General features: G+C 43.5%; 2 protein-coding genes across 2 annotated transcripts in view; both read right to left on the reverse strand.

The window, feature by feature from the left end:
* The window catches only part of DAPK2 (death associated protein kinase 2), a 50,981-nt gene extending 46,135 nt beyond the window's left edge, over nucleotides 1-4,846 (reverse strand). The window contains exon 1 of the mRNA XM_074155467.1: nucleotides 4,431-4,846. The gene's annotated coding sequence lies outside the window, so the exon portion shown is untranslated. The remainder of the gene's footprint in view (nucleotides 1-4,430) is intronic.
* A 7,878-nt stretch (nucleotides 4,847-12,724) lies between these two features.
* TBC1D2B (TBC1 domain family member 2B) overlaps nucleotides 12,725-13,138 on the reverse strand; it is a 29,713-nt gene continuing 29,299 nt past the window's right edge. Inside the window, exon 13 of the mRNA XM_074155775.1 lies at nucleotides 12,725-12,920. Coding sequence (XP_074011876.1) covers nucleotides 12,725-12,920 — 196 coding nt within the window. The remainder of the gene's footprint in view (nucleotides 12,921-13,138) is intronic.

Below are 13,138 nucleotides of genomic sequence, written 5' to 3' on the forward strand. Positions count from 1 at the left end.
AATTCCCTTCCCAAAGCCACATTCATGCTTGGGACAAAAATGTCTCTTTTTCCTCTCAATGAAAATAAACAATGCTAAATTCTGCTTTGTAAGCAAATTACTGTATTCCTCAAGCAACCTTTCATAATCTCAGAGAAAGCTTATTGACCAATATTGCTCAAGGCTTGAAACTAGAGGCAATAAATGCTTTAGGAGCATTTACAAGAATGAGGCCATCTCTGAGCTATTGGCTCCATACTAAGCTACTGAGCTCCATATTGGCTCCATATTGGCTCCATATACGTATATAATGTTGCTCATAATTGTTCAGAGCAGGTTTTTTTGAAGTGTTGGTGCAAAACTAGTTCAACACCCAGATTTCAGAAAATGCAAACAAAGGACAAAGCCAAGCCTTGATGAAAACCCCAAACCTTTTGCTCATCCTGAATTGCAAGATTAAGCTCTGAGCACATGCAAAAGTCAAGTATGGGAAAATGCTCACATATTAAGAGATACTGCTGAGACTTGCCCAAAGACTGTAAAGCCCTCAAGCTGACTACTCCCTTCATCAGAATCCAAGGTACGTGGCTAAAAATAACATTAATGCAAACACACCTAAAAGAAAACCATTGTTCTAAGAGAGCGAGGGTTTGTCATTCAGAAGAGCAAGTTAAAAACATTGCTTTGAGAACGGGAAACTCCCCCCAGATGCCTGTGGGAACATAGCCACTTTATGTGATTGCTAAGTATACTCATTTCCCAGCATCCTCCAAAGAACATAGATACCTTTGCAGATGCATAGAATCCATGCAGTATCATCTCAAAAACGACCAGAAAATTCTCATCCCTTTTGCTGATCTTTTAACTTATACCCTTGTTCTGCAAAGGTCAAGGCAGCAAGCTTACCCTCAATGCCAAGGAACCGTTCAAGCATCCAAGTCAACCTACAGCCTTGTTTTTGAAGACTGAACACAAAGCTCTTCCAAAGTGTTCAGACCCTCCAGTCATACCTCTGATGTGCTGGTGTTTCCCATGTCTATCACGTCACGTTATCTTATACTGCCATCCACTCTCATTACTTCTGCAGATCTCTCTCGCTGCCTTTTGCCCAGCAGCCACAGTTACAGATGCCTAAAATAGATCATACACTTGATGACCCACGACAATTGTCATTAGCAAGTACACAGCATAAGGTGGGTAAGATAATAAAAGATAACCTTCACGCACGTAAAGTTTATCTGAAATAAAAATCCCATTAACAAGCATAAACATAACCTTCCCCTGATATTACATACTGATCTTAGGAAACTTAAGGTGACTTCACATTCAAAGATTTCAACTACGATGTTTTTGTTGGACTCCGTTTGCAAGCACAGAGCACAAGTATATCAAAGGAGGGATGAGAGCCTTCATTTTTTTCTCTAGCCAGATGGCAATTTCCTTATGCTGGTCAGTGAAAGCAGACTGAATTAGAGATGGTCATTCATCTTTGACGCATTCAGGCAAAGAAGTTGTCCATTCATGATCTGAGCGAATAGCAACAATCAACTTTATTTTCCGATACACTCTTTATGCTAACGTTTCTGGGGCATGTGCCCAAACAGTATCCCAATACAATGAGTCGGGACCATTCCAATCACTTAGGGTCGGCACCAGAATTCATTAAAACCAGGATGATGGGGGATTTGCTCCAGTGAGTCTTGGATCAGACCAGAGCTGTAAGAGCTCCAAGGCAAGCTCTGTAGAGGAGATGGCCTTCACACAACATGCCATGCCTGTTCCTCAAACATCCCATGTTGGGGCCATCTCTTCTATGTTGGTCTCTTTGCTCTAGGATTCCTAGCAGTGAGAGTTTTAACACAAAGGCCAGCTTCTACTCAGCATATTCATATTCCTTACCATGTTTACATAATGATACTCCATAGTATACTATATGTATACTAATGACACTTCACCTTTTACTCCTGTATCCAACTCCCCTTTACGCATCCCAAACACCACAAGGTATTGTTAGTCCTATGCAGATGATTTTCCTACAGACATGTAGCAAAACCAGAAACAGAATTCAGACCTCCGAGATTCCAGTTTCAGGCACTAGAAACATGTCCCACCTAATCTCTTCATGTCCCTAAATTCTGTCATACCATAAAATTGGATCTTCTTTACCCTAAGAAATCACGCTGTTTCCCATTGTGATCTAAGGCATATATTTAAAGACATATTTTTTTATATGTGGAAACTATCAGTGGAAACTCTGGATGTGGATATTCTTATTGCAATACAGAAGAGCCTTTTTAGTACAGCTTGTGCTGTGTGTAAAGGAAATTAATCTAAAGAAATCAACTCTTCTGAAGAGGGTGACAGAATCCGCCTTAAGAGGAGCAGAAGAAAGTAAGTTCTATTTTGCTCTTTTAAAAAAGGTTTCCCTGCATGGGTAAGTTATTAAGCTGTCATCACCAAATTATTTGACAATCAATGACTGGTCTACACATGTCAAATCCATGATAAATGTCCACCCACCGCTGAACGAGAGCAGGATTATAGAAAACAGAAGTGAGAACAAAAATGTTAGCTTGTCACCAGCCTTGCATTTTTTTTCCTTAGGGTATCTTCTACCCTAAGGAAACCAGTTTCAAGTGACTGAGGTAACAGCTGAATAATCTTACTTTCTCAAGTACACCTGACACGAGCTGAATCACTAAGTCCTTTGCCAAACTCAGAAGCATCCCCTGTGGCATGTTTTTATATTACAAAACAATAGTTATACATAAGCAAAATCCAAAACGCATTAGAACAGACCAAAGTAACAATTTCCCTTATAAGATGTTTTTTTAAGATTGAAAAATTACCAAAATAATTTAGAATCAGAACTGGACTGTTTTAAATTAGTAATTTGAAAAAAAAAAACAACAACACAAGCCAAGCCAACAAAAAACCACCCAAACCCATCAAACAAATTAAAATGATATTGCATTCTAGCTTCAGTGCCTTATGCTAAAACTAAACAGATTTTTATAAGCATTAGTGTTTTCCTCTTTCACCTTTCTCATCCCCTTTCTCTTCTTTTTTGTCCTAGAAAAGACTAAACAATTCCAACAGCAAAAAAACAAGTAATTTTTACCCTCTGCTTTCAAATAAACATAATCAAAACACATTTAGAAGTTATATTAATCTCAGCTAACTCTTGTTTTCACTTAAATATTTTCCTGTCAGAAAACAACAGTAGCCTAAAACTTTTTTCTGTCAGAAAATTGAGGCAGCTATCATGACCTGCATGTCTATAAAGGACACAAAACACACCCAACAACCGAGCACTTCAGTCCTGTTACAGAATCACTGCTCCTGCCACTAACTCCCAAGGGATCCCTTTCTGACCACCCAGGTTTACTCTGCAGCAATTACACGCATGGGGAATGACCTAAGACTGCATTTCCAAGCCCTCACTTCAAGTGTACGTACCAAACGCGTTAGCTCTGCAGCTAATTATGGCTCCCCAGCAGAGAGCTAACTGCCAGGGCTGTCGCTGTCACTGAACCCGGAGCCCTCGCGTGCCTTAACGATGAGCTTAGTGCGAACACCCGGACAGACGGAGTGCAGGGGGAAGCCCACAATGCCAGGCATGCTGGCGTGGCATCGCAGAGCCCCACTCCCCGTCCCTCGGGCGCCTTCAAGGATTATTACCGCAGATCAGGCACATCACTGCCCCAAAGCCAAGTGAGATCTAGCCCATACGATCTACGTTTCTTGCACAAGCAGATAAAGGACATAGAAAAGTCCGAAACCCACTAATACTTTGGAACAGTCACCTGTAGAGAGGGTCAGAGTTGAGCTTTTTCCCCATACATGGAGCAGATGAGCATGTCGATTTTGGTCGTTTTGCAGCTGGTGACTGACCAGCCGAAGCAAGAGCAATCGCTGCACATTTCCACCCTCTCATTCACACCTTCATTCTTGACTGTCCCCTAAAAGGACACAGGCCAGGCCGTGCTGCGTCGCCCTGGGACCCCCAGCTCACTGCCCAGAAGAGCAGGTGTTAAGGCAACCAGGTCCCGAGTGAAGCTGTTCGAGGGAAAACGCAGGAAGGAACTTGTGGGTAAACATGACGAAGTCACACAGCATTTGCTGAACGACATCAATAAGCTGAGGTGTGAAACCCAGGACCAACTGTCCCCAATGGCTTTGGACTGAAACACCACCAGGCATAGCGGCGTGTAATTCCGAAGGGCACACTTCTGAAACGACAGCGCTCCCCAGCCTGTGTGGGATCTGGCAGCTGCTGGCTGAGGGGATGAGCCGGGAGCTGCCTTCTGCCCTGGCTGGAGCAGGGGGACAGCTGGCACACACAATCCGAGGGGCAAACACCATTAAAAACGCTGTAGGAGGGGGGTGACCGAGCGTGAGCGACCACCCGAGCACCTCTGACAGACCCGCACCGCAGCCGCCGGACTGACCTGCGGGCAGGGACCCCACGGCCCAGCTCCAGACCCCGGCTCTCGTCCGCCACGCTGAGGAAGGACCGGCGGCGAGGGGCGGCCCCGCGGGCTCCCCGGCCAGATGGGCTTCGCAGCTGCGGTGTTTCCGCCTCAGGACTCCGGTGGAGGCGGGAGGCAGAGCGGGAACGTGGTGAAAGCGGCTCCGAAGCCGGCACGGGGGCAGAGACGGAGGGAGGAGGGAAGCCCCCTGCCCCGCGGAAGGCTCCTGGCGCCGCCGGCTGAGGGGGGACAGATGCCACTTACCGCCGGGCACGGCCCGTCCGCCTCCGCCGGGCTCCCTCCGCGCAGGGTCCCCGCCGGGCCGTCCCCACCAAGGGAGCCGGGAGGGGACCGTGGGGGCGGCACCGGCCGCCGGCGCTGCTCACCGGAGGAGCCGGCGGGGCTGGGCCGCCCGCCCCTGGGCGTGAGGGAAGGAGGGGCCGGTGGCCTCGACGCCCGGCAGCGGGGACCCGCCGCGCCCCCTCGCGGACCGCAGTTCCCGGGGCGGCCCCGCGGGGCGGGAAGGGCTCCCGTGAGGGGAGGGGTGCGTCCCCCGACCCTCGGCAGCCTGGCGGGAAGGAAACGGCGGGAGCGAGGCAGAGAACCGCGTTGCACCGCGGCCTTGCGCCCTGCTCCGCACCCCCAGCTCCGGCCTGGCGCCTGGGGAGGAAGGGGTGAAGGGCGGCTGCCCCCGAGCAGCGCCCGGGAAGGTGACCCCGGCGGGGGCTCTGCTCCATCCGGAGGGGAGTAATGCCCCCGGGCTGGCCCAGGTCCTCTCCTCCTCCTTCTGGTAGCTACTGGTCCAAAGCTTACCAGAAGAGCTCAGGCTGTCCCAGTTTTCAGCAGCAATCCTATACAACAATACAAACTCCTGATTTATTCCAGACATCAAAAGGCCCCCCCATCTCAAAAACACACACAGTCCCCACTTGTTTATTCAGTTGTGCTCCCTTTCGTGGGTGGTCAAGCCAAGCTACTCTGCAAGGGGAACAGAAAGTTTAATCCAGCCAAAGGTAGGTAACAAGTGGCTGACATGGCATCAAATTTGGATAGGAACGTATTGACCTTGGGCAGCCCCCAGGGCTCGTGACCCCAACAGAAGCAACAGCCCCACATTCCCACATTTGAGATGTTCCAAACCCTTCCAGCCCATCACAGCTCTCCCAGGCTCATCAGGGAACATCTCAGAGGTAGAACCCAATTTCTTCTGCTACAGTAGGTTCAGGATATGTGAAAACAATACCAAGGAAATAAGGCTGAGAAGGTGAATTTATTAGAAAGGGACTTCATTTGCATAAGCCTTGTTCTATATTCTATGCAAGACTAAATACAAACCGATATTGTTTATTCTGTGGTCTGAAACTCAACATTACCTAGTGAAATTCCCTGTTGTTTAAGAAGCCACTGCGATAGAAGGAATGGCACAGCCTTCCAGTCCTCACTGCATTGCCATGCACTACCCTAACAAACATTTGCAGTATTGTTTCCCAAGTTACCCCAGACCAGATGTTGGCTACCAACAATGACATCCTTCATCTGTTTACTCTCTTGTCTTAAAGACATTCCCAAAACCTGTAAAACTAGATTTTCTCCCTCTTTATCTGGCAGACTATAATTGTAATAAATACTGTTTGGTCTCCTTAAATTTCTTGTGGGCAAGTTAATATCCAACATTTATTAATGAGGAATGATGTGGTATTGTCCACACCTTCGAAATCAAATATAAATGCCAGGCTGCCTTCACTTTCAATTCTGTATGTGGTTAAGATAACGCAAAGCTATGGCAAATTATCAGACATAACCAGGCAGGCTGTTTCCATTGCAATAAGCTGCAAAGATAGATGAATTCAAAAAATAATTTTATACTAGGCAAGTGCCTAAAGGCAGTGCTTTTTATTATCACAGTTAAAAAGAAACTTGGCTTCAGCCCTGTTCCAAGTCAAGAGGACTGAACCATGCCCTGACTCGCCTGCCCTGGGAGCGGTGTCCACAACCCAGGAGTTCCACCCTGATCTCCCAAATCCAAAAGGAAAGTGGCTGCATCTGATATTACACAGGGCAGAGGACAGGAAATGGGAGCAATAGTAAAGGTTTCAAAGGGCAGTGGAAGAACTCAGAATTATTTGAAAGAAAAATAAAGATGTTTCATTCCTCACCTTTAGTTCTACAATGTGATATGGTCACGTGAAAGTCACAGCAATCCTCCCCGAGGAAAGGGCACACAAGGAAGGCCACCTCTTTTGTTTGCTCCTAGCTGCAACAAAGGGGACAAAACAGCACGGTTTGCCCCAAGAGGCCACAACCACTTTCCAAATCAGGACAAGCTCTCCCTAGGCCCTGAGTAACCCTGATTTGAATTTAATATCTGCTGGCCAGCCCTGCAAGGTCTCCAAGAAGAGAAGTCCCAGGTTTAAATACCAGAAAAATACCAGCTGCATTTATAAAAACAGGTGAATAGCTTATTTCACAGCTATTTCCCAGTTTAATCACCAAACACAGTGCCTGAAGACATCACTGAGTCAGTTCATCAGTTCAAACCTGAAGTCTTATATCTTTGCACTGAGCTGCCTCTATCTGCTTTGTACACAGAAAAGGTACACCTCGTTTGAAACACATAGGCAGGATGCAGTCACTCAAGGCCAGGAGTATATTAATTAAGGCAAAAGTCATCTTAATTAAGGCCAAAAATAATCTTAATTTCCCAGGTATATTCTAGTGTTGAATGTTTTAATTACATTACTTGTCTTTACAACACCCCAGACTAACTTAGCATAGAGAACAGATAGTTTTCTTATTAAATAACTGTTTGGTTTTTAGTATCACATTCAGTATCCAGTCCTGAGTTTTGCTTTCTAGTCTAATCCTCTGAAAAGCGAGCATCATAGATGGGTATAACTGTAGAGCAGTATGGCTTCTACAGCATAGTATCATGATGAAAATACCGCTCTACCAACTTCCTTGTGATTGAACCTTTTACCTTCTTTTCCAGGAGGAAACTTCCAAGGCAGAGCACACCCTTCCTCTGCATTATCTGAGTGAACGTACTTCATGTGTGGGAATTGTTAAAGCTTCAACACTACATGGACTCTGCTTCCAGCAAGGTCAAGGAGCTGCAGATAAGGAAGCTATGTTTAGCACTTCTGAAAATCCCACAGAAGGAACACCTGATATATCGGAATACCCGCAGACTTCAGGGTGTTCTCGGCATCTCTGAGGCACCAGAACACAGTGAGACTCGGCAGGTATTTGGTCTCAGTTCAGACTAGGTGAGCTGCATTTATCCTTTCTCAGTTAATACATTTATTAAGAGTAAGGTATTTAACACCATAAATCAGCCATACACATCAGCCACACTCACATCCTTGTTGCAATCCCCCTGAGAACAGATGTCTCAAGCTGGGTCCCATTTCAACCCTCAGCTGTTCTGTAACAGGCCCTGGCAGCTGCTTGGGCAACACAACCTACTCAAGCTAAATATGCCAAGTGTCCAAGCGAGGACGTTGCTCCCTAGGCACTCTCTTCCCAGAATTTTCTGTTTATCCCTTTGACTTAAATTTTCAGTATACAGGACAGGAGGTCCTTAGGCCATAGTCATGTTCTGCCTCAATTGCTGCCCTCTATCCTGTTTTGCAACCCCTTTGAACATATTTCCAACTGTGCCGATATCTGCTCTTAACAGCTTGCCAACCTGTAGCAGAGCCAGAGGACACGAGCTCTGCACTATTTGCCCCTACTACGAAAGATCTGCTTGGACATGCAATTAAAGCCATCTCCCAACTCTTACTTTCCCTCTGTCACAAAGACTAAGTTTTACATCAGAAGTAGCTGAGGTACTTGGAACAGGCTACCCAGGGAGGTTGTGGAGTCCCCTTCTTTGGAGATTTTCAAGACCCGCCTGGATGCAGTCCTGAGTAACATGCTCTGACATGCTCTGGGCAATCCTGCTTCAGCAGGGGAGTTGGACTAGATGATCTTTATGGTCCCTTCCAACTCTAAAAACTCAGTGAAATTCAGTGAAATACCTTGATTCCCTTAAAGAGGCTATCAAGTAACTCCAAAATGCAAAAATAATACCTGAAAGACAGACATTGAGATTTCCAAATTAATTCAGTACTTTGTTAAATTTTCAAAGCAGGTGAAATTATGCACAAAAGAGGCTTTTGGTGCTAGGATATACCATACAAATACATATGTTTTTTTAGGAAGCCCATTCCCTGTGAATTCTCATGCAAATTTAATCTCCCCTCCCCTTCCCTTCCCTCCCAAGAAACTCAAGACACCAATCATGAGTTTCCCCAGTCAGCATCACCTGCAACACATCTATAGCTCACATCTTCATGCTTCAAAGCCAAATTTGCATCTATGTTCCTCTATAGAGACTCTCTCAAATCACATTATCAGATAAACCCACCAGCTTTACCACTGTTTTGTTCTGATGGCACCTGCAGTTATTTCCATCTGTTATGAAAAAAAAAAAAGAACCAGAGCAAGCTGTAAAGTAATAAACAATTTATTTTTTCTTTACATCCATCTTTATGAAAATAACATCATTTATGTTTTGTGATTCAAATTTCTTGTACCGCATATTGCTGATTTCTCTCATGGCACTTAGGGGAACATTCACTTTAACACCTACACAATTTCATGAAATTGATTAATTTTCCATTTCTCAGTTAAGCATGACTGAACATACAACTCTGTCAAATTTAAGACCATTCATTCCTGATGTTTTAAGGAAGGAAAAAAAAAAAAAATCTTTCCCTTTCTGCTGAAATATCTTACCATGTTTACAAAGACTGAAGGGAAGGGGTGACTCTCTCCCAGAAGACACCTCTAAAGAGCAACAACAAAAAACCTTTTTATTGATTACACAGCTGGTTAAACAAAAACAACCACCAAACAGTCTGATAACACTGGATGATAACACTACCTGTACACATGTACAGGTAAAGCTGAAATACTGTGCAGTTTTAATAGCTAGAGGTGTAGTGCATCAATTTTTTGCCGATTTAACAGAAGATAATAGAACGCTTTAAACAAGTAACCAGAAGTTTCACTGGAAAGCCACGCATACGTGTATGAAGATGCAGGAATATTCTGCAAGATGCAGCTTAGTGGTTTGTTTTACATCACATACACTGGGAATGATACATAAGGAACTCCTTGCACATATGTGCATGACTTTGAGGTTTAAAAATCGTCTTAGTGGTCTTTATGTGCATTAACAGGTTAATTTCCTTCTGAGTGGCTGGCAGGAATGTTAAATCCTCACGCACTATTTCGTAAGTTTACCCCTAAATACAAACACTTGGCTTGCAGTTCAGCTTTTGCAGGCCACTAAGTCGCACTGTATTTTTGCTTGGTTTCATCAGGTTTAATACTGCCTGTGTATCTTGCGTGTCCCCAACTAGTTACTACTCTTCGAAGTTACCAGATTAAGCACCACTAGAAAACTAACAGTCGCCCAAAGACACGTGCAGCAGCAAGGCAAGCTTCTCCTGACCTTGCTTCCTGCTGTATGCATCTCGGTTTTGTTCTATGTAGACTTCTAGTGGCCAGAGGTTAGATGTTTCTGCAATTTTTTTACCTTTTCACTAAGGCATCAGTAACACATCAGTAACAACGCTTAACCAAATTAAGCCAACAGCTTGCTGGGAACTTGAGTGTAACAGCATCAACTCATTTCATATTTGCCAGCTAACAAAGCACCCAGAGACAACGTGATTTCCATACGCTTCCTAACATTCGTGTATTAGATTCACATAGTGGCATAAGAAACAGCTACTTAGTTTTACCATACAATTGGGTAACAACTTACATAATGAAACACAGCAACACACACACGAATTTAACCATCAGCACAACTGCAAAAAAGAAGCGGTTCTGTAACATTGCAGGTCATGCTTTGGCAGCCAGCGAACTTCCTGAACACTTGCCTTAAAGTTAGTTTTATCTTCACAACCCGAGGGCTTCAATGAAATCAGTCTGAAAACATCTCCTGAAGTCATAGGACTAGTTCATAGTGAGGACTCAAAACCCAGGAATAACAGACTTGTGGGAACAGGGTAGGTACGAACTTCTAAATTCTTCACCTTAATATTTCAGCTGTTGCCACTGGAAGGAAGATCTTCAGCTTAGAAAGATTTCATTTAACACTTGAAAACAAGATTACAACAAAAAAAGAAGCAGACGTTATGGATTGATTTAGAGACCAGCTCTTTCTTAACCAAGGCAGCATAACCAGAAAATTAGAAAACCTGGTCCCGTTTTTATACCAAACACTGATTGTAAGTAAAAAAAAAAAGAATACAGTACATGCAATAATATGAAAAACCTGCCTAATAAACTCAAGTACGCAACCAAGAGTAACTAGGGAATAAAAAAACCCAAACTACTGCTTACAATAGACAAGGTAGGGGACATTCTAGAAGACAGGAACAATACAAACCAAGATGATCATACCATGTGTCCCCTCATTGGCAAGGATTAAAAATTATATGTCATAAGAAGAAGAAGCATACATTTTCTGTAAGTTACAACGTTCACCACTGATTAAATATTTCCCTTCCAGGTAAACTGACTGATAATACGCTTATTCAGAGAAGGCTACAAATACTTTCTCAAAAAAAAAAAAAAAAAAGTGCTGTGAAATAGAAGCAGGGTTTCTCCCCGTACACACTTAAGTTACCTAAAACAATTACAGAAGTAGACCTGATAAAGAAGTCCTACTTGTTCTCAGAAAAACCAAAAGAAAACACATGGAGTAGAAGCTTGATGCACTTGACCGCTCCCGACCACCAGTTTTGGTTTTTGCCAATTAACCACTTCCCCAGAGCTGAGCAATTTGCTGCCTGGTATTTGAAGGCTAGTTTTATCATGATGCATCCAAACACAACATTTAAGTCAATCCAACATTCTAAAGATTCAACAGCTCAGGAAAGAACATTGCAGAAGTCCAGAGAACAGGCAGCAAGGAAAAAAACCTTCCTCATCCTCAGAACCGTTTAAGAGTATTGCTAGTCACCAAATGAGAAAGAATGGCCTCCAGTCACACTTCCACGCTCGGAAACACTAAACACCCCACAGGTTTCCTTACAGCCACCTCATAGGATGTGCACACAACACTCAGAGCAAAGCTGAGCACATCAAGAGAATCTTGCATTTCTCTGCTGGAAAAGGATCTTCAATTCCTGTGTGCATGCTGTGACCTTTAGGCTCCTTTGATTGATTGATAAATATTTGGTTTGGGAATCCTATCGCTACCACTATTGTACAACAGTTATACATTCATGCAAAAAGAATGCTATGTTTCTTCTTAAGGATCAAGACTTCGTCTTATTTTAAGCCCTAAATAGGAAGAAGCATTAAAATAATAATAATTAAAAAAGCCTTCAACAGATACACAACTAATTAGGTACTACAACACGGTACTCCTGTGGCAAGCTTCCATTCTTCTTCCATTATAGCTGGTTTTTGGTTGTGGCTTTTTTGAAACATTGCAATCAAAAAAAGTGAATAGAAATAAAAGTGACTAAACAGAAGTTGATCTAGAAAACCCCTTTGCATTAATGAGACTCACTATCAACACAGCTGCCCAGAAAAGCATAAATGATGTTTGACATTACTGTTTCAGCATACACTGAACATTCAATCACAAATAGGTACTGATTTTACCTTTACTTTAAGTACATATATTCAAGTGTTCTGTTTGATGATTCCTTTCATGTCACTTCAGGAAAAGACAAAGGAATGTAAAAGTTCTTCCCATGCTTCATTCCATACTTTTCTAGTTTGTGACCTGGAGAATGGCTACTTTATTCAAGGACAACGTGATGAAAGCCATTTATCGAACCAACCTGAAACTGAAAAATGTGATGTCCTCCCACACTGAACCTGCACTACAAAAAACATGATGACGTCAAAAAATGCAGAATGGCAATGAATGTAGTAAACACAGCATGGACTTTTCTTACTCCTGTTTCACACACAGGCACTAACAGCGCACTGCGGGAAAACAACTGGCAATTCAACTGTTTGACTAAACTCAGACAAGATATTAAGTGCTCTACATACAATTCCACAAACATAAATGTAAACAGAAGTGTTTGGTCTCCATACAAAGCAGTATTTCTGAAAGTGCTGGGGTTTGGAAATCTGTCCTGCATATTTCCAAAAGCAACTCGTTTACATTCTGTTTGACAGGATTAATAAAGTGTTTTGGAGGTTAACTCACTTTGGTCACAATCCCAAAGAAAAGTTTACGTTGAGTAGTTTCAACTATCCTCCTCATCGTCACTAATAAGGTCTCTTTTTTCTACACACGTGTCTCGTTCACGCAGGAAATCCTCACGAATGGCTTCTAGCTCAGTTAGTTCAAGACGAACTTTCTCCAGGTGGTACGTCCTGCGGTTCCTGATCTGACGTAATGGAAAAGGATTCAGGTCCCCAAAAGCAATACCAGTCAGTTTCCTGTAAGATTACACAACGTTAGCAGACAATCATTCATATTTGGTTGGTTTTTTAAAATCAGTTTTGAACTTCATCCATATCAATATTTAGTATATGGCTGCTATCTCTGGCCTCCTTCACATACCTGACAGGTCTCAGATGTCACCAGTATTGCAGAAAATTCCACAAAGTGCTCAGTTTCAAAGTTCTTTCAAGTGATAAAGTGTTACCAAATGCTG

Source organism: Numenius arquata, chromosome 11, assembly GCF_964106895.1.
Source record: "Numenius arquata chromosome 11, bNumArq3.hap1.1, whole genome shotgun sequence".
Classification (NCBI taxonomy): Eukaryota; Metazoa; Chordata; class Aves; order Charadriiformes; family Scolopacidae; genus Numenius; species Numenius arquata.